Source organism: Mizuhopecten yessoensis, unplaced genomic scaffold (assembly GCF_002113885.1).
Source record: "Mizuhopecten yessoensis strain PY_sf001 unplaced genomic scaffold, ASM211388v2 scaffold4033, whole genome shotgun sequence".
Taxonomy (NCBI): Eukaryota; Metazoa; Mollusca; class Bivalvia; order Pectinida; family Pectinidae; genus Mizuhopecten; species Mizuhopecten yessoensis.
The window spans coordinates 740,558-768,510 of record NW_018405342.1 but is presented as its reverse complement, the minus strand read 5'-3'; the positions used below and the strand labels follow the sequence as shown (position 1 = coordinate 768,510).

The 27,953-nt window shown below is 35.8% G+C and overlaps 2 protein-coding genes across 2 annotated transcripts in view; one reads left to right on the top strand and one right to left on the bottom strand.

Moving 5' to 3' along the window:
• LOC110448422 (buccalin-like) overlaps positions 1 to 12,586 on the bottom strand; it is a 58,931-nt gene extending 46,345 nt beyond the window's left edge. The window contains exon 1 of the mRNA XM_021494648.1: positions 12,336 to 12,586. The gene's annotated coding sequence lies outside the window, so the exon portion shown is untranslated. The remainder of the gene's footprint in view (positions 1 to 12,335) is intronic.
• Positions 49 to 27,854, top strand: LOC110448461 (uncharacterized protein PF11_0213-like). The gene is made up of 2 exons (XM_021494725.1): positions 49 to 1,292; positions 27,824 to 27,854. Exons 1-2 carry the CDS (start codon positions 49 to 51, stop codon positions 27,852 to 27,854), a joined length of 1,275 nt encoding a protein of 424 aa, XP_021350400.1.
• The last annotated feature ends 99 nt before the right edge of the window (positions 27,855 to 27,953 follow it).

Genomic DNA, 27,953 nt, shown 5'->3' with positions numbered 1-27,953 from the left:
AACATTGAAAACCTCTGCAACATTAAACACAGGTACACCAACAAACATATGAACAACATTGAGAACCTCTGCAACATTAAACACCTGTACACCAACAAACATATATACAACATCAAACACATGTACACCATTAAACGCTTGTTCACCAACAAACATATGTACAACATTGAGAACCTCTACAACATTAAACACCTGTACACCAACAAACATATGAACAACATTGAGAACCTCTACAGCATTAAACACAGGTACACCAACAAACATATATACAACATCAAACACCTGTACACCAATAAACACCTGTACACCAACAAACATCTGTACAACATTGAGAACCTCTACAACATTAAACGCCTGTACACCAACAAACATATGTACAACATTGAACACCTGTACACCAACAAACATATATACAACATCAAACACCTGTACACCAATAAACACCTGTACACCAACAAACATCTGTACAACATGAGACACCTGTACAACAACAAACATATGTACACCATTAAACACCTGTATACCAACAAATATATGTACAACATTGAGCACCTCTACAACATTAAACACAGGTACACCAACAAATATATGTACAACATAGAGAACCTCTACAACATTAAACGCCTGTACACCAACAAATATATGAACAACATTGAGAACCTCTACAGCATTAAACACAGGCACACCAACAAACATATATACAACATCAGACACATGTACACCATTAAACGCTTGTCCACCAACAAACATATGTACAACATTGAACACCTGAACACCAACAAATATATGTACAACATAGAGAACCTCTACAACATTAAACGCCTGTACACCAACAAATATATGAACAACATTGAGAACCTCTGCAACATTAAACACCTGTACACCAACAAACGTATGAACAACATTGAGAACCTCTACAGCATTAAACACAGGCACACCAACAAACATATATACAACATCAGACACATGTACACCATTAAACGCTTGTTCACCAACAAACATATGTACAACATTGAACACCTGAACACCAACAAATATATGTACAACATAGAGAACCTCTACAACATTAAACGCCTGTACACCAACAAATATATGAACAACATTGAGAACCTCTGCAACATTAAACACCTGTACACCAACAAATATATATACAACATCAAACACATGTACACCATTAAACGCCTGTACACCAACAAACATATGTACAACATTGAGAACCTCTACAACATTAAACACCTGTACACCAACAAACATATGAACAACATTGAGAACCTTTACAACATGAAACACAGGTACACCAACAAACATATATACAACATCAAACACCTGTACACCATTAAACACCTGTACACCAACAAACATCTGTACATCATTACACACCTGTACACCAACAAACATATGTACTACATTAAACGCCTGTACACCAACAAACATATATACAACATTAAACACATGTACACCAACAAACATATATACAACATTAAACACCTGTACACCAACAAACATCTCTACAACGACAAGCATCTGTTCTCCAACAAATATATGTCAAAGGATAAACATCTGTACAACATTAAACATCGTACACCATTAAACATGTGTACATCAACAAACATCTGTACAACGACAAACATATGAACGCCACCAATTAAACTCACAAACACAAACATCTGTACACCAACACACATATAAAAATCAACAAACAGCTGATCACCACCAAGTATCTTTACAAAAACAAACATGTACACAAACAAACACATGTACAACGCCAAATAGCTGAACACCAACACTGTTCTGTACATCAACAAATATCTCAACAACGACAAAATCTGTTCAACGAAATAATTTGTCCATCACCAAACATAACAAAGAGTAAGCATATGCACTGTAGAAAGCGGCGCGTAAACAAGAGTTGTTCCAAATCTGAAATATCAGTTTTCTATGACCATACTAAAATCTACGTTGTGGACGTTTCAAAAACAGCATGCACTTATCGTACATAGAAGATTATGCAAACAAAAATCCAAGTAAACGTTATCATTACTAAGTAAAATGAAAGAATTTTCAATGGATGACTCGAATCTACTTAAAGCGAACAAACGTCACTTAATTAAAGTCAGTAAGCCCGACAACGGATCATGCAGCCAAAGTGTATATAGCACGAAACTACTTTCATCTTTCTCTTAAACACGAGGTTATATCAATGATTATTTAATTTTTTTGTTATCATTCGTAATAATGATTCTTCTTGTAGACAGACCAGTAATACTGAAATTGATTACTTCCATTTTCAAGCTTTCATGTTGCGGAGAAAATTGTATATATTCTGTGTAAAGCGATTGACCTTTATTCCAGTACATGATACATGAGATTTAATTCCACAAGACTTTGCTTCCTCTCTATACCAATTGACATCTAAGCAGAATTAACTTTAGCTGTTTTTGTGGCGATCGTGCAACTTCGTTAACATACATGTCAGTTGTTCCGAGTATTGAAGCGGAATTTTGCGTGTGACACTCCCCCAGCCTCTGTCGGGCCACAGGAGAGGTTAGTCATCAGTACACAGTCCTTTGAGAGTTTCAAATGTAAGAGAAAACAACCAGAAGCGCTAACATTATATAAACCGCACCTTGTTAACTGGGTGACTCGGTCATATCTTCATCGCCATGGAACCTCAAGCTTCTTTAAACAAAATCATGTTTTACACGAGAGCCTAGAAATCGAAACATTGAAGTACATTAACGACGAACTCCCATTATGTGCGACTTAAAAAACACATATTTGCTCACCAAACGTATTCTATGTTTTTTTTTATCTGATTAATTTTATTTTAGAAGATAGGTGAAAATTAATATTGTCGATGAAGTGTCAATTATACTGAACTCTAAATCGCCTCTAAGTTTTTTCCAGTACACACAGATTAAGATAGGAGATTCCTTAGCTTCTATCTGAAGGAAGGAACACCTATTAATCGTTTTCCCTTCCGGAAATGCACATACCTGCACGCACTTTGTCGATAAAAAACATTTGCACCAAAATATGCACGTATTCATCACAATATACGCAATATGCCTGCGGTTTGATTCTCTCAGATGAAGAATTTAATGACTCCCACTCACACCTTAAAGATTTTCACACCGTTGTTACTCAGCCAAAGGACAACTATATATAGTTCACGTAGTCCACACAGTTAACCAATAGATAAACACATTCTTATATAATCTAGTAGGTAATATTTGACCAGTGGACCAATATACAGCCACTAATTCCAATTCTTCGATATTATAAGCGATACAGCTTATTGATTATAACAATGTCTACACACATTTCATTGACTTCAAGAATCAAGTTCAAATAATCTACTTACAAAGTTTTGCATAAATATTCCCCTTGTGAAATAGTTCAGTAATATTTTTTGTACAAAACAAAATCATAATTTATACAAAAAATACATTCTTTACAATTTAAAACCTATGAGCTAATTTTATATTCTACCTCAAAAGTACGCAGTGCACCACGTTATTGGTCGTAAATCTGTGGCGTTGGCTACAGTGAGATGTCAGTCGTTAATTGTTTCCGCCCGTGCTTTTAACAGTGAGGTCCGTGACGTCGGCTGTATCCACTTTTTTTCTGTGGTAAATTAAGAAAGTCGCGTTGACTTTATTCACTTTGTCTGTCGTACAGCAGAGGGCGTCGGATGTACCCAAAACATCAGCTGTTACGTCAGTAACGTCAGATATATCCACTATCAATCGTACATGTATTGGCGTAGAATGTGTTGTTTGAAATATCAACTTTATTTACAACAATTATAAAAAAGTTTTTAGAACTTATCTTAATCACTATTGTTGGCGCGGATGTTAGAACGCAGGGGTCTAAATGTGGGAGGTAATCGGAGTACCCGTAAAAAACCAACGTGGTCGGGCAGATGACCCCTTACCTTTTCACGTCCGCTCGGGGATTCGTTACCTGAGCGACTTAATGAAAGGCAAGGTCGAATTATTAAAACGGTCATCTGTTGTGTCAGTAACATCGGTTGTACCTTTATTCAGTTATTAGTTCAATAAGGTTGACTTTACCCGCAAAGTATGCGTATAAATGGAGAGAAGTCGTGAATGGTATCCGCTAATTAAGTCGCAAAATTAGTGATTTGATGGGATGGCTGTATCTGCATCGTCTGTCATATAGTAAATGGTATCAGTTGTACTCTCACCTCTAGCCACGAGGAAAGTAACGTCGACTTTGTCCGTACTATCAGACGTTACGTCAATGCCGGTATTCGTATTGCACTGTCAGTCGTAGGCCAACAGAACAAAAGAAATATCATGTGTTTGACAGAATAAAACAATATCTTCGCCACAGCAACTGTTTTCTAAAGCATGGCTAGGGGAACAATAAGAAGAACCATCAATTGTGTAATTATCTTAGCGTGTTTGGCGTTTGATGCATTGCTGCTGTTTTTGACGTTCATTTAAACGTATAAATGGTTGTCGGTAAGGACTGGAAAGGCTTGTGTCAGAAATATGCGAACAGGTGGAATGCGACGCTCACGTGTCCAGGTTATGACTTTTCAATAAGGAAGCACTTTAGAAATGGCTCAATAGTTTATAGATACAAGGAAAGATTGTTCCAATAGCCTTGGTTGTTGCGAGGAAACTCTAAACAAAATGGACATTGTTTACTGATTAAATATGCACAAAGATTGATTTTGTGTTCAAGATTAATTTCTAGTTTCAGTTATAATTGAACAAAAAGATATCTTGTTTTTTTAATAACTTTGAAAATGAAATAAAGATGCTTTCGTTGTTTACTTTTGACTTTTTGATTATTTTACATGATTTAAGTGAGTTACACGAAAGCATGTTTGAGCACAAACTCCATGTATGAATACGGGTCCTGGACTCTTTGAATCGTATAGAAAATCGGTTACTCCTAACAATAGAAACAGTACATGTCGTGTCCTCAGAGAAAAATTTTGATAATTTTTTATCATTTGAATGCACAATTACATTGACTATCTCGAGTTTGCCTAAAATGACGTACTCTTTATAAGGGACGTAAAGATTTAACCAACTTAAACGAGAATACATAGTTACCTGTGATGGTACAAAAGGAAGTCCCACCTCCTTTTACGTGTTACTAATAAGATACCATCATAATGGCAAGTATCAGGATTCAAATGACAGGCGTAATGTAGCTCAAACGGTACATTAGCTTCGAGTTGGAATCCAAAAATGCCTTCAGCGTCGTATAACTTCATCATAAAGCAAATAAACACCTCCTCAAATAGCGGTCATTACTATTTTTTGCAAAGGTTACATCGTAATGAACGGCAAAGTATCCAAAATATTTGGTTTTTATAGCGTAAATTAGAATCATTTGATGTCAGTTTATTTATGCCAATATCTTGCAGACAGATATAGGCGTGCAATTGGTGTGAATTAAACTGTAAACGAGAAACATATTAACGGCAATGTCACCGTGTACAGCGTTACATCGTCGGGATACGTGTTTGCCGTAAACAACACTTCACTGTCAACGGTTCAACATTATTAACAGTGACAACATAAGATACAACGCCTCCCATAATAACATCGGGTTTTATTCGGGTGTAGCGTCCATTAAGTGTTATTAAGGGATGTGCATTCATGTATGTGACTCTTTGAAAAAAGGGAACTGACGCCGACTTTAGAGTGCTAGCTCACTGAAACAAAATGGCATAAGCACAATATTCTCCCGCTCACATTTTACTGACAATGAATAAAACATTAGGCTACAACATTGTTTTCAGAAACATGTTCCGTCTTTGCGTATTGCAGAGTTATCTTCTCTTGAGAGCAGGTATTGATTGTTACGTCATTGGTTTGTGTGAGAAAATTACGTCATTTTCTCAAAAATTGATGATGCTACTCTCGCAAACAAATGACGTAACACTCAATACCTGTTCTCAAGAGAAGATAACTCTGCACAACGCAAGGCGAAATAGCTACGTTTGGTGCAACATCCATTCACCATATCAGAATGTACTACATCGCTTGATCATTTTAGGCAACGAATGTGGACTCATCTGCAGACTTTGGGTTTTTCGTCTGAACATATCTTCTTCCTAGAGGAATTGCTGCTCCTATTGCGATTCATCAGATATGTATCTGTTTATGATTTGCTGTTTAAATATGAGAACATGGTGAAGTGTCAGGCAGTCAAGTCCACAAATCAATGTTGTTTAACCTTAAACGAGAGCATAAAACCTTGAATAACTACTGTAAAAATGTATGTTTTTGTGTTATGGGTTTTTTCGGAGTTATCTTTCGTTGAGTAACTTCGCGCGAAAATATCCAAACGGGAAGATATATTTACACATTAAATAAATAACGGATAAATAGAAGAAAAAAAAATGTTGCTTTTGTGAAAATTGCCACATTGCGATCAATTTATAGGTTTACAATGCAAAAATGTTCATACAGAAATTGTCATTTTTACAGTAAATTACACAAGGGAAAGCCATTTTATTTGCTCCCAAAGCGAAAAAAAAATTAAAAATCCGCCGCATTTTATTAATAATAATGTTATTCCTGTACGTTCGTTCTGAACGGCCCATCAACACACGCGGGATCTAGAGGGCAAAAATGGTCTATAAAACCAAAGAAATGACATCAACCAAAGGAAAAACTAAAATGCAGATGTCAATTTGATAACTCAAAACGGCTATAGTTTGTTAACCCTTCCGGAACAGACCAACATTGTTAAGGTGTTGTAGAATTGTCGAGATAAATTCACTGGTTCAAAATCATATTAAAGCCATGTTTATAATGATAGAAGTTATCTCATGTTGGCTGAAAGCCTATGTCATCTAATAAAAAGTGTTTTAGATAAGCTATCTGTTTGACACATATACCTAAAGTTTATACAATTATGCCGGTGAAATATGAGGGTTTCACTACGGCCAAGGTAGCGCAAAGATACTTTAACACTGTTTAAACGAGTATTTTATATAAAAAAAATCGGTTAATATTTCTAACATTCTATTGGTCAAGTTAGTTTAAGCTACAATTATAAAAGTCATAACCAGTGCTTTCAAAGGGAATATAGTTTGATATTTGTCTTTATGTCCGTTAGTTAGCCATTGCTTCATGTTACACAGGGAGAGTCGCATATACTCTGTCATTATTTGAATGCGACTACCTCTTGGGATGACCACGTACCGAGAAACTTGATCTCGTACACAATTCGTAATTTGTCAAGCGTTGATCTCATATGCTCGTCCATCTACAGTTGCCATGTTCTATAAGTGACCACTATTTGGCATGAAGAGGTGTTGCAACCTAATACCCTACTTTAAACATAAATCTGTTCACTTTTGCGGCTTTTTGTCAGGGGCGTATTACGTATTCTTGTCGCTTACAATTGCCCGACAGATAGTTAATGCGAGTACCTCCTCGAATGACAGAGTAAATCGTCTCCCGCGCCCCAATTGATACAATGTCAAGGTCGTTCGTTAATAATGGAAAACAATTGTGTTGGGGAAGCGAGCGGGGGTTATGCATTACTCGCAATATGTTGCTTTGTTATTTGAAATATACACAACACAAATCTAATAAACACAATATGAGGTAAACAAGCAAACACCCTTTACATAGAAACGGAAGTGTATACTTACATCGTTTGAGAAAATAAACTGCGCAGTTTATACTTACCTTTATATTGGTTTCCACCGAGTTAAGGTATGTCAGGTATGTTACTACAAAAAGGTTTTGATTGTGTTTTATACTGTTTATAGTATATGGTCATTTACGGATCTGCCTCATGTGTGTCATATGTATGCACGCATGTGTGTTGGATGCATGATATGTTGGTGTAATTGCGACCTCCTTAAGCTTGAGATAGCGCAGATCTGATACCGACTTTAAAGTGCTATCTCGCTGAAACACTCTACAGAAAGGTGAACGAATGTATGTCATTAGCCTAAAACACAATGTTTAGAAGCGAAAAACAATAAGAATGTTTTAAGCTGTTTGGTATGTCCGGGCATGAAACCTATTGCCTTCCTCACCTTGCTGAACGTTCGATGAAAACCTCAAGTAAAGTATTGAAAGAAAGCATAGAAAGTAGAGAGAAATATAAGATACCCAATATTGCCATGGGTGCAGATTTACTTTTGTCCCTTTGAGTCACAAACAAAAACACAAACGCAAATTCAGACTTATTTTGGCAAATATCTTTTGCATTCGTCCTTAAACGAAAAACGACATTGCTTATTCAAAGTCAAACTTTACCATATCTACTTCATTTCGCTTTCGGTAGGAAATAAGCGGCATATCTATTCTTGGTTTCTTCGATGTCACCTTAACAGGCGAAAAGGAAGAAACCAACCCCGATTCTGAAGAGGGGAGCATCAGTCGCCTCTTACGATCATGCAGTGAGCTATAACAAGGCTATTTGTTTCCTGTATCGGTACGGGTTTAACCTTTTGTCAATTTCAACAATAATATTGTAATTATAAACAACAGAGATATTTTTAACGTTTCAGAAACTTTTACGACAAGTAATTACGATGCAGAACTATTTATTCGAGTTAAATATTCTTTCTTACATAAAAAGAAATATATGTATTTCACTTTACCACATCCATTGACAGGTAATCAACTTTCATATCGACCCCCTGGACCTTGTATGAAATGTAACACTGTTAATATACATAAATATTTTATATGGATTTCATCTGTAGCTACTTAAAATATTTCACAATAGAGCTAATGGAAGTAATATGTTTAAATGCGATTGTAATTTTAAATTGACAGACAAATAAAGATTTGATTTATACCAGAAATATCCCGAGTCAACATGATTATTTATACCTAATTGCTGAGAAAAGCAATGGGTTCTGCCTGCAAGTTGATCATACCATGTTCTTAAAAATGGTAATTGCTATTCTAAGCTTAACGTTTACGATAAGGGTAATTACAATAAGTGGTTGACCCGTTGCCAGTATAATGTGACCTGGCGGAATGTTGTTTTGGGTGATTTAGTATGGTATTTCAGTGGGGCAACACTATAAAATCGGCATTAGAACAACTCTAATGCAAGGATGCCAGTATACCAAAATACCCTGCCTCTAGCATACATACACATCCACATATATATTACGCACATGGAGATATGACCTGAAGTGACATTATATTGAGGAGAGAGCTTTTATAATTGGCATAATCCTCTTACTTGAATTTAGAAGCAGTACAATATACTTAAACAAACAAAAAGTGACATTATCTGTTAATAGGATAGATATTAAGCTCTATAAAACCTATACATGTACGTTTTAAGCATAGGCTGATTTCCAAACGTTAAATTGCATTATAGTGGTAGTATAGGCACTCCAGGAAAGAATGACAAGAAACAGTACAAGGTTTCTGCACATTATTCGATGCGTTTGCAATACTTTCCATAACCACAAAGAGGTTCCCCAACGAGTGGTAGTTAGTTACCATGTTTATCAAGTTAACCTTTTAATATGAAATGGCATGAGAATGGCCAGGATAAATTTCGTAACCATCTTTCACAAATTCCACTACGACTTTATATATCTTGATATCAACATGTTTCTCTCAGAACATGTTTTTTTTTTCGAGTTCCCCGACTGGGATCAATTGCTGTAAATCATGATGTCACTATTGAAGAGGCCGCACAAGCAATATTACGTGACGTAATTAATTAAAGCATTGACTAATGAAAACATGTTCACGAAACGTACTCTTCTCTGTTTATTTAGTGTTCCAGAAGAGAGAAAAACTATAGCGGCAATGGTAGAAATGCAGTTTAATACTTCGGTGCTGTGATTGATATAATCAAGTATCCAAACATTAATCAAGACGTTTGAGAACGCCTTATAATATCACGACCACGGAAGACAAATAAAACAATGGCGATTGTGAAAGCATTCTGGCACGTGACACTAAATAATATTCGTTTTAAAACAATGATTGTTTTTAATTCAAATATCAAAACAATTACTAAACATTTTTACCGAAAAAACAACGCAACAAATACAGAAGAAGGGAACGATAACATCCACGATGTCATACATTAAATATATAGAAATTCAACGTGGGCGTCTCTCATTTATCCTGATGCGTGTAGTGCTATGAAGACTGTCGAAAAGTGATTTACAATGTTTTATTGTATCGCAGAAATCGAATGCCCATGTAAAATGTATGAAATGTTATTCCTTTGTCATAAATGTTCTACGTAGGTAGGTGTATAGGTTCTAATTAAGCAAACAAGCTTACAAATTATTTCCCATGTGAAATAGGTATAATAAACAGTCTGAACTAATTTCCAATATGAGTAAATAGAGACGTCCCACACGCATGCAGTATGCCGTAGAGTCCAATAAGATATACACCAAACACCTGTAATTGCGACTATAAATTATATATTATACAATGCTAAAGGGAATTAGCAAATCTCCTTATGGTAACCATCATTCTTTGTTGATCATAATTACTCTTATCCGCGAGAGATTTATCTTTTGTTTAAACACGTTTGAATATACTTTTTGTGCGCCATTAAGCTTTTTATGTCGATTACATATTTATATTTATTGAATGCGTTCTGCGACAAGCTCCACCGCAATCCATATCGTTATCATTTAGTTACATTGCACGCTATGATTTCAACTCGAATTGTGGGTGGAAGGGTGGAAAACTTTGGCTATAGAGTATTCATGTGTTATTCCATTATTAAGACACCTACATTCGAGCGAGCATCGGGCTAGCAAGATGCAAGAGTGATAGATATGGGTTTATAACTTTCATAGGGTTTTTTATTATTTTATGCTATTACTAACAATATTCTGCTCTAGTATCAATTTCAATGCTTTTAATGACACTCTTTGGCTACAACGTTGAACCCTTTGTCTCCCGTTAGCGGGAATCATTTGTCATACATATGCTGTCAGACTAAGATAGAATTTTGTTTTGTTCAGGTTTAGAATTAAGACTCATGAGCTCCCCTTATCTACTAAAGACACCACCATTATTGCATAAGGATATTTAATTGATAATAAGCAAGAACACAGAAACCATTTTTAACCGATAACGCAATAGATCATTTATACTAAAACAACGCGATAACATGTTATTAGAATATTCAGTTAACATATGTTACATATTTCATATACTTTTGGTGGTTTAAACCCTAGAAGTTGTGATGTAAGCAAGTATTCGTTGTCATAAAGAGTTATTTTCCAAGAAGTGTATATTAACGACAGGACATTCGATATATTTTGTTTTTAAGTGAATGTTTTAACATAATGTTTAGATATAACTAATGCTATTTCAGCATTGTAAAGCAACGGTGTTTAGTTCATCAACAGTGAAGACGCAATTTACACCTCCGACACGACTATTGTAAGATAAAGAACAATATTTGCCATCACCGCTATGTTTTATAGCATCAACCGGTTACATTTACGGTAGAGTTTCACGAATTTATGAAGCTCACAAGGATACGTTTTTATAAATATGTCTTTTGAAAAAGGAAACTTAAAATGAACTTGAAAATACGACAAAGTGTTTTTTCTAATGATAACGGTCATATTCAATGCTTTTATTAGAAAACACAACAAATAAATCCATTATGACCGAGAACTATCTTCTATTTCGGAAATGCTGCAACATGCGTAAAGTTCTGACTGCTTTCGACAAGTTTTTTTTATTTGCATATGGTTGATTGAATTGAAACTACGGGATGGGGCATGTTAACCAAGTCTATATAGTTTCCTCTTATATTTTTTCGAAACAGTTGATGCATTACAACTTTCTTAACTCTAATTAGCAATCATACATGAACACTTTTAGGTTAATCTTATTGTCGTGCATTTGTTGGTGGCTTTCTGGACAGTTTTAAAACGAACATACAAAAAGCATGTTTCTATTGTTTTCCTTATCTGTGTCTTCAAAATTCGATACATTATTATTTTTTTAACACAACCTAAAAAACAAACGTACAAAAAAGCGTCATATTTTCTTGCGTAAATGTAGGTGGTTAAATGGGATGAACCATCATGTTTTCACTTGTGCGTTGATAAGTCAGTGTCTAAGGCGATTTTTGTTAAAATTTGCACTTAAGGTATTAGTACACGTTTTGGTTACTACAAATTTAGAAAATAATTAAATTGTGATTCTTTAGTGTACTTTTAAAACGGAATAGAAAGAAACGTTTTATAGCAATTCGTTGATTGAGTGAGTTGCAGCTTGCGTCATTCTAGTAAGAGAAATGTAAGAATAACTACTCGTTACTTCCTTTGTGGAGAGAGAACATAAATTACAAGCAAGACCTACCTTTAAAGTCAGATTAACAAACTTTCCTGTCCCGCAGTTCCTTTTCTTTGGTTGTTCAACAGAATTGTTTTCCCAGTTTGTGGATAACAGACGGTGTTCGTGAGAGACTAAGTACCCGTGAATGTGTTCACGAATTTGTCGAGTACTATTGCCTTGATTCGATAACTATATGAGTAAAGTTACTTCATTGATCTCTCTGCAAGCCACTGTACGACAACTCGCGCTCCTTATATATAGATACACCGTAACGGAGTCGGTGGGATGGTGGGAAGGCGTCCGTCATAAATCGATATCCTAACAACTATATCTGACGGTTCTGGATTGCTCCTATCAGCGGTGTTGGCGAACCAATCGTCATGCTAGGGTCACAGCATCTTAATGTCATATTGTTGAGACGAATCCAATTAGATACGCTTGGGCTGTTCTGTGGACGTTATAAATGAGTACCCTGAGAGGCGGACTGACAGGCCGAGGACGAGAGTAATTGCTATCCCGGGATATGTCTTGATAGGTAGAAGGTACAACGGCGTTTCCGTATAGACTTGGCTCTTTAAATCATTGCCACATTAAAGGCAAAACTATGATGGCAAAACAGCACTTTCGCTAATACACTAATGGTTCACACTTACTGAGCAAGCAGACAGTAATAAAAACGACCCTTACGTACATCTTTAAATACAGCGTAAGACCATAACAATATCTGTTATGTCACAATATATGAATTAACGCGATAAACAATTTGTCCAATATTCTACAGCATACACAGAACCGAAATCGAGCGTGTAACGACACATATGCTATGCATCAAACTATATAATATTCCGAATTTATTTTCAAAATGTATAGGTTGTGCTTGCAAAAACATGAAATGACTCTATTACGCGTTTAGTTTTTAATTTATACATATAGTTCGTGTGTCGCTGTCACACAAAATAAAGGGATGTTTTAAAAAGTTCGAATAGATCGAATAGGATGTGGGTGATAAAATTCTCATGTTATAATAGGAAAATAAAATATTCATAAAATAAACATTTCACGTGCATTATGTAAGAGCACATTTCAATATGGTCATTTACATTCATATATACCCCATACATAAGCGAATACACATGTCATGATCAAAACAATGTCTATGTATAGACTTTATAATAATGCACTGTGAGACCCACATACTCATTTAAGTTCATTTCAGTCAACTCGATTCGATTCAGCTGAAACATATGTAAAAACCGAAAGTATGCAGGCATTATATTGGCCTTTAAAACGGTTGTCACAGCTCTCTGCTTGACAATGAATGTATAGCGGTAAGGACAGATTAACTCGTTGTCAGCATATTGTAACCAGGAGGAGTGTAGTGCAACTGCGCCCAGGTAATGGCATTTTTGCGAGACGGAACTTTAAAGTGAATATAAGTAGGCTCATCATCAGCTGAAATAGTCTTCATCTAACTTTGGCTGTTGCCATGACGTAAACCCCCTAAAAACACAGCAATTGTCACTTCCTGATATTTTAGTCGTACTCATATGCTATTAAATAGAACCATGCATGAAATGTGCGTGTTCTACATCTACTTGAAATGTGTCTATACCACAAAATTTGAATTTTTAAACACTTTTTTAATATTTTACCATTCAGTAACCTTTTAATGTATTACGTTTTTTCCCCTTATTATTGTGGAAAGGCCCGATGTGACTTTGATCTTGCTGGGCATCACACTTTCTATACAATGTCCCCAGGACGGGACATTCTAAAGTCCTAAAAAAATGGTAGTTGTTAATCCCTGCTTAAAGTTCAGCGTTTACGTGAATGACAACAACTAGCTCATCCGTTGTCAGTATAACGTGACTGGGCGGAATGCTTTGCTGGGTGACTTCGGGATGGTGTTTCAGTGAGGTAGCACTATAAAGTCGGCATCAGATCCGCGCTATTACAAGGAGGCAAGCACAACAACATACCCTGTCTCTGGCACACACACGAGCAAGCAGGCATACAAAAAATACATGAAGGCACGTCCTTAAATGACCTAAGGTATTAATAGGACGTTAAACAAACCAAACCAAACAACGCTAAAATTCACTCCAAAGCACAAAAAGGCTATTCCGGCCTCATAAGTGTACTACGAAGCGCTGCCAAATTAAGAAAATAAAACAGAAATATGACAGACATATCATTTGGGATATCAAACTATTTTGTTTTCTCTCTTTCCCACTCTTCTGTCCTTTCAGCGGTGTTTCTTTGGGCAACCGACTTCAAATGACCTTAGCTGTTGTTACGACAAAAGCTGTAACGAGGTCGAATAAACCGCATAAAAACAAGCAAAAGTCCATATTCTGACTTATCTAATATTTTGACACGCGTTGTATTCTTTCATCGATATTCTGACAGCTAAACGACTACAAGTTCATATTGTTGTTGTTGATCGTTCTATTAACAGGTAAGGTAATTTAATAACGTACCTACATGTGTGTTGTGTTAGCGTTCATGTATGTATGTGTGCTGGAGACGGTATGTTGGTGTATCTGCCTCCTTGTGATAGCGCAGATATGATGCCGACTTTATAGTACAGATTCATAGATACACGCTTAGTTTCCGATTGCTATCCTCGTTACTATGAAAATATGTATGAGAGATCGACAAATATATTTTGGAAAAAAAATAACCCAAACAAATAAAACACATTAGGATATCCTTAAGGTATTTTCTATGATATACGAACCAAATGACTTAAGTTCAAACAATAATTCCACATAGAACAAAAGCATTTCTATTTTCTTAAAAAGCAGCGAAAACAGATTTTTACACTTATATTCTTACTTGCAAAGTTGCTTCTGACTTCGGTGAAGTCAAAAATATAAGATCAGGTGTCCGGAAAGGTAATCGATTACACCTGTTATGTAAATGTAGGTAAAATCCAAGTAATGTTATGTCCTTAAACTGAGAACTTTGGAAGTGACCATAAAACACATGTATGAGAAGGAAGCGGAGAGGAGAAAAGACTGATATATAAGGTGTTGAATCAGGTACAGCAGATCAATTTAGATCTCTTAAATGTCCCTTAATCAGAATTTCAGCGGGCTTTTAGTAGTTGCCTTTTACGTTCATGCAAAAAAAAACCCAGCAGGTTTAATCACCGAACCTGCAGGTTTTTTCTTGCAACATTATCTATAAAATGGAAGCAACACAATGCGTTCTGTTAAGATAAGAGGTTCCTTTTCCACATGTGAGAGCAATAGCTAAGTGGCATGTTGGTCAACATGACACATTTATCAGGAGATGGTTTGGTTTATTGAGTTCGGTGTCCTTCTTATATTTATCAAGAAATCCTGATACCAAAAAAGGGTTCTGGAATATGGATTAAATTCCTTAGTGTAAAATACGTAAAAAAAACAGAGGTTACTTGATGAAAGGTAATAATCGTAAATCAGAGTTTTCACAATCGTCATTGGGTTTAATGGTTAAGCGTCCATCATTGTCATACTTTAGATCAATGGTTCAATATGAAGCTGCAGGAGTGGAGTCTTTGGTATCTTGAATTTCAAGTTAAAGCAGGGTAACCGAATTGTACCAAGGACGAACCTTCATTAATAAATACGTGTAAATGTATTATAGCTTACACTATTTCCATACTTAATTTACTGTCTCTATTCTCATTATTTACTGAAAGGGTGTCATATATAGCTTTTACGACACGTTGCCATGTAATGTTGGCGCCTTCATAAACGACTGTGGGAAAGCTGTCTCCTTGTTATACTTATTACAGGTCATTTTCGACAAACAATAATGACCCTACTTCACAATATACAATACAACGGATGCGTTATCATTTGGTAACGCCTGCAGGGTTGGGGAAAGAATAAGCTTGGTATATCAACCTGCTTGATCGAGGGAGGGGACATGTCTTCTGTTTAGTCTAAGAAACCAAGAATAGACCTGGTGTTTGCTAACGCCTGTGTATTGTAAGAAGTGATAGATGATTTCTTCAGTGTCATCTACTTCTACTTAGATGACTAGGAAGAGACCAAAATGGATCTGCTGTCCCCACTGCAAACATTTGGTTTTCTATCTTCCTGTGGTGTCTCCCTAATACCTTGATCCTCATATGACCCTGGCTGTTGCAAAGACGTTTTATATACGAACAAACAAGCAAGCAATCCTCCAATGGTTTTTCCACTTTTTAATTTATATGCCCTTGCCATAAAAAAAGGGGGGGGGGCAGCATATAGTGTTGGCCATGGCTGTCCCGTCCCGTCAAACATGTATTTCCTCCACTTAAGGCGTATTTGTACAGTGTTGTTTTATATTAAAAGGCGTATACTGTTGACTCACCGTCAAACAAAAACAAATTTTAGCACTTTGTGAAAGCAGGAAAATTAGGATGTTTTCATTGAACGACATTAATATGATAGTTTCATGCGTTTGTCCCAGTTGTGCAGAGATTACCGTAGTTTTGGCTTCTCGTCGTGATTCAATGCAAAACTCTCTTGCAACTTCGTTTTTTTTCCGGACTTTGATCAAACGTCAAGCATGAATATACTTCTGATATCTCTTTGTGTAGGGTTCAAAGGTCAAGGCTAGGGTCAAAGGTGTTGTTTAAAGAAAGTCAATGTCATCACTCAACTTACTTCATTTCTTAACATATTTTGATCAAATTTTATACAAATTTTAGATATCAGAATACCTTTGTTGAGTTCAGATTTCAAAGGTCACTGCATGTTACTATCCGAAGAAACAAAGTCGTTGTAATATTTATAGAACATTATCAAACAATAAAACTAATTCCACATGGCGGCGCGGGCATTGATGTCTTGCAGACCTGTTCTAGTTTTTTTCGTAATGCTTAGTGGTTCAGCAACGTTGCGTGTCATTTAGAGCCAAATAACACAGTCAACATGGACGTCTACAAAAATACACTAAACTGAAACTAAAAGGTTTAAAGATGTAAAAAGACCTAAAAAATGAATTAGTTATAAAACATATCATAATGTATTGGAAACACCAATTGAGAACAATGTATCATGTTATTTGCACAGAAACTGTATCAAACTAGAACTGTCGTATATGGACTAACTAATACGCCCGCATTCCAGCTGCTTGTTGCCACTGTAGGGGCTAAATAAGCAAGGGCCATGAAAAAACCAAAATACCTATCGTTTTCGAGATATTAAGCCATTTCAGTAACGTAATGAACTGTCTACAGAGGGCCATAACACGGTAAATATTCAACGAACATAATGGGAACAAAATTGCATTCTGGGAGACGCAAATTCATTTTAAGTATAACACGTGTGTACAGTTTCATTAAAATCCATGCATAAACCTAGGAGTAGCAGGTACAGTTTTTTGTCTACAGACAGACAGAGTGATTCAGGTTTCGTTGCGGGGGTATAATAAACTGTTTATAAACATTACATTATGAGACCTTAGAATATAGCAATGTGCGATGTAGGTTTTACCTATGCACAGTAGCCAAAGGACAACTTCCTCTCTGCGGTCTGCTCTACTTTTGAATAACTCATTGTTTATTTCTTAGGAACAAATTTTAAATAACTTACTGTTTACTTCTTCGGACCATTTATTTGTCGATTGTAGGTTGTACTTTCTCATATCCACCTATTCCAACACGGCGTCCTATCCCATTTTACATTTAACTCTTGCTAACGAATTGGCAAAAAGATGGTCTGAAGAAACAAGCAATAAATTATTTTCAGTTCAACCTAACGTAGGTTCATGTGCAAAAGGTAGAGCAGGCCGCAGAGAGGAAGTTGTCCTCTCGCAACTACGCATAGGCTAAACCTACATAACATATAGTTACATTTTACACAAGGAAGACCGACCTTTTTGTCATGTATGTGATCAACCGTTTACAGTCAAATGCTTTATGATTGAATGCGCTGATTTCAAACAAATACGTGACAGATTTTACAATGTACCCTCTATGAAAAGTTTATTTGATACAGTTTCTCTGTAATAAACCTATGATTATTCACATTCAATTTATCGCGTTTATAAGAAATGAGATATTTCATAAACAGTTCGTATGCTTTTGTTATATTTTGACATTTTTTACACATTTTAACCTTTTGTTTCTGGTTTTCATGTATTCACTTTTTGTGGATGTCTATTTTTTACATTGTTGTTTGGCCATAAAAGACTAAAATTGTCGATAGGCCGTTTAAAGATACAATAACAAAAACAATAACTCCTGCCCTTGGCTCTTTTTGCATCTTTTAAAGTGTTTAATATTAACATTAAGCTTTGATTTATTTTTCTTAAAACAAATTAGCAAGGGTATGCACTGTGAATAAATCACGGGATGTCGGTGAAAGCTCTTGCCAAGCTGTAATAAACAGATCCATAGAGAACTGTCTCGTTTTTACATTGTAACCCTCAGACAAATTAATATTCCTCGTTGTTCATCGCATGGTGCTTCAGTTCCAAACGTTTTTAATAGTGGCCATTCCAAGCTTACACCAGACAATTTAATCCTTGTTCTTACTATAATGTCAGACTTATACAAACATGGGCTTGGCTTGTCTCTATATATGTCTTAGTCTAATGTTTAAATGAAATCGGTTACTGAGTTGAGTTGGGGTATGACTGGTAAGCCAGGTTATCATCACTTTGTGGGACTTCACGCACTACCGCGTCCCGGCGTAGCTTTCGTGTTGGCACATCTATCGAAAAAACACACGAGAAACTCAATTATTACTGACACTGACCTTTTTTTACCTAAGCTATCTCAATCACATAAATGATTTAAAAGGAAAAACAGAAAAAAATTAGACCATTAAGTTTTAAATTACCAGTGTAATGAGTCGGGAGAAAATCCCACACACACCAGCACAAATTTTTCAATACACAAATAACGAATATACCAATCATTCAGATATACTCTTACGCAATCAACTATATGTTAATACCTGAATTGACCCTTTGGATATCCATAAATCGCTTTCGCGTGACACTGCAATGTACCACTCCTTGCATACACACGTCAACACAACACGTGCTCTGATTTAATAGTACGGTATTCATTTCTTCAGCTATACACAACCAGCTTTAAGGTCTATTTACGCATGGGTTTTACATCTCGTTAATGTTTTAAATGTAAAGAAATGTTATTGAATCGTAATGAATAAAGGAAAGTGGAAGTGAAGTTTACTACTGTCAGGGGACGTACATCCGTATCAACTCAGCAATGAAATGTATTCATATCACGAAAAATGTTCTGCTATCTTTGGGAAGGATAATGAATCGTGTCCATTGGTTGTCTGTGATGTCGTAGCCAACCTAGACGCGAGATCCACATGGAAACTAAGTTGTAAGCCTATTCAGATATCTGCGTTTGAAACAAAACGGTTTATGGATTCAGTATTAAAATGAACGTTTCTAAAGATTTCCTTTATTTTGCTTTGTTTTTGTGTTGTTTTACGGCCCATAGTCATTCAGGGCTAAGCAACACTTGAATAGAAGTTAACATAACGGGATACATCGAACTTAATCTAAAAGATACAAATGTTCAAAAAATGCAAAACGTATCAATAGCAAAACGCATCGATTGTACAACATAATATCACAAGAATTAATAGTTTATATAACGCTTTTCATAAGCTTTTTTTTACCATGAATATCACTTTCACTATGTTAGTGGTCATAACGGATTTTAGAATCTAGTAGATACTAAAGTAACGTGGTTTGTTCCAGGTTGAACGTCCTCGAAACATCTGATGCCATATGAAGGTGGTGTTAACGGAAAATATGGTCACTCTAGGTCCACTTCATTACGCCATCTTTCTGCGATGCTATAACCAGGACACGAGAGTACATGACTTTCCATCCGAACACATTAAGTTGACTATGGACTAGCCTTACCGCTACGTATTTAAATAAGATTATCAAGCAGATATAAGTTGGTACAATTTGAAGTAATTAGGTTGGTCTCGATATATATAGAAGTGTGTGTGAATGTAATTATGATACTGATATACATGGAGTCCACATGGGGGTCCATAATATGGCGTATATCGCCAACAACTAGTACCAACGTTTCAAGGATTGTAAAGTTGAACAGAGAGAAAGGACCTTCCCGATTGAACCGAATGTCACCACCTTCGGAGATAAAATTATTTCATACATGACAAAAGAACAAATAGCACAGGACATCCAGTTATTAACTACAACTTGCCGTTACCAGCCGCCGATTAATTATTGAAAGTTGCAGTTACCACCCTTCATATTGAGTCGGAGAAAAAACAAGCTATGACGCAAAGAGAAAGGAAAGTAACTGTTGACCAATTGTATCATTAACACCCCCTCCCCCCTTCATCCTGTCTCTGTCACAAAAACTGAACTCGTTTGCCTCGTTTATCAGAGAATGAATTAGGCGGGGAATACACGGCGTTCAGATTGCCTTTCTTTTAGTGGACTTTTACCACATGCAGTAGAAAGAAGCTATATTCTAACTTGTATCTGTAGCAGGCTTCAAATGACTATACTTGTAGTTTGTTGTCCAAAACAACATTTACATTTACAATGTAAAAGATCGTCCAGTACATTTTGTCAGACGCCATCAAAAAATAATCGATTAAGATGTGATATATTCACAAAATCATCTAACAGAACACCACATGCATTCATTACTTATGCACACTTGCTAAAAGGGGATGGCCCACCCTATCGTTTCGCTTATAATACTTCATCATTGTTGAACATTTCATGGTCATGTTTACTGATCTGAAACAGTTCGTGATATTCATTTCAATGTACAATCATTATCATTATTAACAAGCCAATCAACACAACATAAGGACCGATAAAACACGTTAAAGAATAAAACATCAAACAAAAGGTCAAAAGTAAAAAACAAACGTCAACTGGAATTAATTGTAAAAGTGGCTATGCTGTAGTTATATCTTTTAGAACAGACCGACAGTTTTTAGATCGTTGAGATTGTAGAGATACTAACTTTTTCGAAAAGTGATTTGAGGTCTGCTATATTATCATAAAAAAGTGTTTCATTGTAAATCGTTCGTGCTATGCATTGAGGCTGGTTTTCGCGTTTCAATAAATAAGAATTGGTTATGTAGGAATTACCAATCCGGAGACAGGCAAGGACAACCTCGTCTCGGCGGTTTTCTCTATAGCTTGGATACCATCCATCGTTTTTCGAAACATAAAAGAACTTTGCGAATAAGTCACCGTGACAACTCTCATTACGGTAATACAATAAATAGGCCTTCATAATAGTATATAACGTTTACACCTCTCATACATAACTGATAGAAAAAATGAAAATTTGACGTCTTTTGTTTTTAGTGTTTTTACCTTTAAGGCTAAAAATGACCTTAATGTGTCCAGGGGACGTCTAAAGGAGAGCGGTTGTATAGAGTCTGAAACCGCTCGTTTCTCTGAACGGTTCCCGCAGATTAGCAACTCGAAGCTATATCTGATTGTGTTTTTTGTTTTTTTCCTTTTGTTTCGCAATTTCCAAGAAAAAAACTTACTTATTAAATTGATTCCTATTTCTTATTTACTCAATGTATGACAGTATCATTAGTGATGTTTAAATGGCTCTACAATTACATAACACATATATGGTGATATTAAAGTACTTCCTACACGCTGAGGTCAGCAATAAATGAGTTTGCCCAGAAGAAAGCAAAAAGAAAAAGAAAAATTAAGGAAGTTTAGGTCAGACAGATAATGAGGGGTAACAACATATATCATTTCAAAGCTATAAACGAAAAGCCGACATGACGAGTAGAGTAATAATTGTACTTCTAGGTTATACGAATTTATTAGCACCGCTGGGTGATGCTTGGCCAGAACTGTATTTCTTGTCAAATTCAGGATACAATTTCCGTCATCCACATGACAAGATTACTTATCTGTTCCCACGGACAGGTGTATCCCAGTAAAATACTCCATTGTCTAACACTAAGGTTGAGATGACAGGATTCCCAGTCATGAAAATGGAATGACGTAAAGTCAAAATACACTGACCTTACGTCAATAATGCATTAACTTCATGTCAGTATTACATTGACAGCGTAACGCCAAAATTGTATTACATAAATATAAAAGGGATAAAAGAGTATGATCAAAATAATTCTTCACTCCTTTAGAGAGATGGCATAGCCCATCCCTCGTGTAATGATTCTTAAGCCTCGTGTTTTGCAAAGGGAGAACCTTTCCTATCACGTAAACAAAGGTTGGATGCTTACTTTTATTATTTTTAATCGTTGCGGGTACTTGAGGCAATAATCTTCTTTCTTGTGGTTATTTTGCAATGTTATCTGACAAGACGTGTCAAATACTGTCACTATTAGTGCGAGGAGCCATATTGAAATGCTATTATCTGCTCCGACTTATTGTCAATACTACATAGCATTAAAAATCGACATTCTCAAAAACTTCTATGTCCTTCGTATTTACGAGATTGTTTTTACTGTTGCACAAAACAGCACGCTAGGTGGAATTGAAAACAACATTCATGCGGCTGATTCATTTTGATTAAATTTGCGATGGGAAGGCTCGTTTTGCTTACATGCCCATTGAAAATTTAAGTCATTTAGGACAAAACAGCACTCGGAAAAGAAATGCGTGAAGCTTAAACTCCTATGATATAATATTAAATAATGATAAACAAAAAGAACACAATGCGCACAAAATGTAAATAATTACATCTTACTGACACAGAAACTTAGCAAACTGTTCATAATCTGTACATCGTTAAATTTGTTTATAAAATCATTCAAAAGCCTAGCACAAATTTCGAAATGTAATTCCTCTCACCCAAAGAATTGGGCGCGGGTGAGGTACGTACAGTTTCACATGCGCAAAAATTCTTGTAGCACATTTAACCACGTTAGCTTGAATTGAAAACAATGTATTATTTACTTCTGCACACCATTTTTGCTCTCAATTGGTTTTAATTAAATTTGCTAGGAAGCTTTGAAACAAAAAAGAGAATTCAATATTCTCCCGTTGTAAAGCGTGGGCCAAGTGTTGCGTTTCCACTTATTCCGACATGACCGGCAATTCAAATTAAGATCGGGTGACAGAACATTAAAATCCTGTTAAAATGGCCATGTATTATTCAATTCAACAGTAGCAGCTTAATAGTGTAACTTGCATGTACATGATGATAATCAGTGATCTTTCTGCTGTCTGGTTCTGTTGTTTGATTATTGCTCCATAACAGAAACTTGCAACGTGACACGTCACAATTGCACAACAGTCATCATTACAGTAAGTGACAAGCAGCAAACAATATGCAGACAACAGCATACAGTTGAATGGGGAATTGAGGTCTTAGTGGTCCTATCAACTAATAGAAACACGTAAACTTAACACTCAAAAATCAAACAAAGCCAGATACGATGTTCATGAAATGTAAAGGAAATGTGATGTCACGTTGATTTGTTTTTCTGTCCTGGCACTTTTGTAATCGGAGAAAAGGCTGCAAATCAATTATTTCATCTGTCTGGTATGTGGTGAACACACAATTTGTCCATGGAGAGAAAAGAGTAACAGAGTGTTTATGTGTGGGTGTTTTGGATATGAATATTCTATTCGAAGGTGTAAAATTTTAGTCAAAATTGATGATTTACCAAAGTTCGTGAACCACATTCTGCACCTAAGTGCAAAATGTTCGTGGAAGACCCATGAAAAGAGCTTAACGACAGGTGTGTACGATTATTCTTTCGTTCCTGAATTGATGTCACTTGCCGACAGCAAGACTCGCAGCCAGTCAAATAGCGATTTAACCGACTTTTGAATGTGATGTCATAATAAAGCACCGTTTTCTCATTTTTCCTATAAGCCAAAACCACAAAAAGAAACGATATGAGTGTTTTTCTTCAAATTCGTGGTCGCTCTGCCGTGGATTGGTGACGTCAGGAATATTCAAAGTGAGGCGAAATTACATATACCTTTCGAGGTCATGCTATTGTTCGTGACGTCATGGATAGTCAATTTCATTACGTGTCAGGGTCAGTCGGAGACAATGAGTTCATTAACAATCGCAATCCTAGCTTCATGTGCAAATTAAAATTTGCGGACTGCATGTCGTGTTGAAACTGTCGCAAATTATTTTGATTGACCAATCAAATGCCTTGTTACATCTGAAAGGGATAAGAATAGGTAATTACATCATCGGGCTATCCAAACTGGTGCAAACCCCTTGGCAAATCCCTTTGCTAACATTTCCCTATCTTACACCCTTAGGTATGAAATAGGTGTAATCTTCCATGCGTACAGTTAAGAAAATGAAATGTCATTCACATATACATTCTAGAAGAATCACAGCGAGCATCAGTAAACAACTGAAAAGTCTTGAGATGGGTATCATACAACTGGGGAAAAGAGAGTTCCAAAAGCCCTCCAGGGTCCGGTATATTTCTCTACATACATGTACAATGTATATGTAAGTCACATTCTACGGGTTGTGAATCGAGAAAAGATTATTACTGCTGTGATAAAAGTTGTCCCGGTAGGGAATGCAACGTGTTCTGTCCACAGGCGGTGGCATACCTTAAAAGACCTTAAAAAAGTAGTGGTCATTCCCTGTTAAACCGTTCAGCTTTAATCGTTATCAAAGCACCTGTCTTACAAAATCACGTGACCGAATAAACCACTGTGCTGGTTGCCGTTTGCTATGATATTTTAGTGAGGTAGCAATATCGAATCAACATCAGACCTACGCTTTTGTAAGAAGGCACAATACACAAATAAACCGCCTCCACTATTCCTTACACACACGCGCTACAGAAAACTTGTCCTTTAATGACCTATGTTGTTAATAGGGCGCTTTACCCAATAAAACCAAATTGATCTAAGTTAGGAACGTCTCAATGCACGTTTGATCCAAATTTACCGATATATTTGTAGATAGATAATTGATTTAATTCATAGTTAAATTCAAGGTAAAATAAATCTTGAATAGACAAAAGACAGGTATATTGTTGTGTGACGTTTGTGTATACATGTAACCCTTGAGGGAATGATAAACTAACGACTTACTTGTACTTTTAACAGCATTCCCTCTACACTTCAACCAGTTTTGATCACAACTGATGATCTTGTTTCATTCTATTAGCGAGCGCAGCAAGCTCTTTTTGTATCGTATGCGTGATATACATTATATATAGTTCAAGCAAAAATCTATAAATAGTAACACAAAACGAAACTACAATACTATGCGATCTTTTTTCTTTACATCGTGCAGAACGGACTTTACAATTTGCGACGCTCTGATTGGTTATGAATAGATCAGAGGCTAAAAATCACCGTTTTAGACATCTCTGTGGAAATAGAAATTATGTTTCACATCGTAACTTATTTGCGTGAACTTTGCAAACGTATTCGTTATGACTTGAATCATTTCTTCATTAAAACGGGTTTAAAAATTTAAGTTTTCGACGTTTTTGACAAATCAGGTTAAGCAATAAAAAAAGGTGCGGTTTGAAAGTCGCGGGTTTCAAAATTTGACACATTCTAATTGGTTGAAAAGACCGGAGCAGATCAACTTCGCCGGTAGTCTCTACTACTTCGAACACGGGAGGGTAAAGAGTCCCTGAGCAGGAATTTGGAAAATATCATCGGCATTTGGCAAAAATTGGGAAATTTCATCAGCGTCCCCACGTTAAGGGAACATTTTAGTTTCGATAGAATAAAGCCCACAATGTGATTTGCAAAAAAAAAAGCATCCACCTACCATCTTTATTCCTTACAGTAAAATGTATAGCAATAAATAAACACATCAATTTTCAGTGTTTTTGTTGATTCAATTTCAAATTCTTGTTATTTTTTTATGTTTTGAATGAACAGTGTTCATATGATATAACGACTGGAAACTTGTATGAACATGCTTTTAAATCCAATTGGGAAAATAAAGACTGAAATTGGGTGTAATGGATCCCTGTAACAGACCCCTATAAACACCTGGCTAAATTTTTGATTACATAACTTATTTCTTGCACCTATGCCAATGTGGTCTCATTTGATGACTAAATACTGGCATATGAGATAAAATTTAAACATATTGTATGAGGGTTCTTATCATGGGAATTAAGGGGTTTTCCCCTGTCAACTACAAGTAAATGTAGAGATTCAACTGGGGAGAATCTTGAGTACTTGTCAAGAATAACCTTATGTACAGATTTGAATTGCATTTTATGTACCAGTCTATGTATGCAATCTTATAATGCAAGTATTGATTTTTGACAATTATACTGCAGAATCATAATTAATAGTAATGGAAAACTAAGGATCTTCTTATTTTACTGGTATATATTTTAGAATAAAAAAAAAACGGATCATTTTTGCACATTGCAATTTGTATACATATATAGTTCTGAGCCTAGCATAAACTTGGTTAATACCGGTGTAAAGGGAGAGGAAAATCCCCGGCAAGACCGAGGTTCGAACCCGGGTCCTTCCGAACTTTAGTTGGACACTCTTTTTTTTTCTTTCTTGAGAATGTATCAAGCATTTATTGGTCCAGTCATAGGTCCCCGGGGTTTGGGACCCCCGAGGTTCCTCACAATGCATATAACTGTATTTTCAATCAATAAAAAATTATCACAGATAGTACATGCTTTTAAAATATAGATTTATCACTTGACTTAGTTGTTTTAAGTAATATCAGAACAATTAACACTACATAAAATCAATTATAAAGAACATACAAGCATACCTTTACTCCAAAATTTAAAACACAATTTGAACTTCACCATCTCTCAACAAAATAACGTCATTGTTCTTAGTGAAATATTTGGCAAATATTGGCCTTTTTTTACTCTTTGTTATGATATGTAAAAATATATTTCACAAAACGTTTGAAGATGAATTCAAAAAACTTTTCAATATCAACATTTCCTTCTTCACACATTACAAGATTTCTCCGCTTATATACACAATACCTCGCAACACTCAATGTAAAATTAATCGTATAACTGTTTACTCTCTTCCACTTTTCATAAAATCCCAATAAAACTAGGCGGTCAATATTGATACTATTTACATTACCAGTGTCCGCACTAGCAAATAACTTATTAAGTAAATTTCTAAAAAAACAATTGAAATTTTGTAATTCAGGACAAACTAAAAACATGTGCCACGGATCCTCCGTTGTAACTTTACAAACAGGACAAGTATCCGTATTAGATATACCAATCTTGAATAATTTCTGACGCGTAAAAATAGCATTATGCACAATTTTAAAATGTACTTCAATGACTTCAACAGGATAATTAGGTGCATTTACAATGCTAAACATTTGTTCAACCCGTTCACCTGGAAACTTATTTTCCCAAAACTTTACCGCTACCGGCGCGACAAAAGTAACATCCACCAATACGTTGTAAATATCACGTGTAGAACGTGGTGACACGCGCACGCCGTCTGCTCTTTGTAGTGTTACAACGGGATCTACCACACATGTTTGATCATAACTGTATTTAATACAGTGTCCATTACCTTTTCAGGGAAGCTCTTTACAACTTGGATGTACTGTGATTATATTTCTTTTCTTGGTATGTCTGGATTATACTCGTGGACAATTCAATGACAGAGTGTACCGGAAGTAAACTTGGGATCACCTCGTAAGTACACTCT

Excerpts from the sequence above, each read along its gene's own strand:
- LOC110448461 (XM_021494725.1), top strand. The coding sequence starts at position 49 with ATGAACAACATTGAGAACCTCTGCAACATTAAACACCTGTACACCAAC. Across the intron at positions 1,293-27,823 it reads CTTTACAACATGAAACACAG|GGAAGCTCTTTACAACTTGG; the intron begins GTACACCAACAA and ends TTACCTTTTCAG.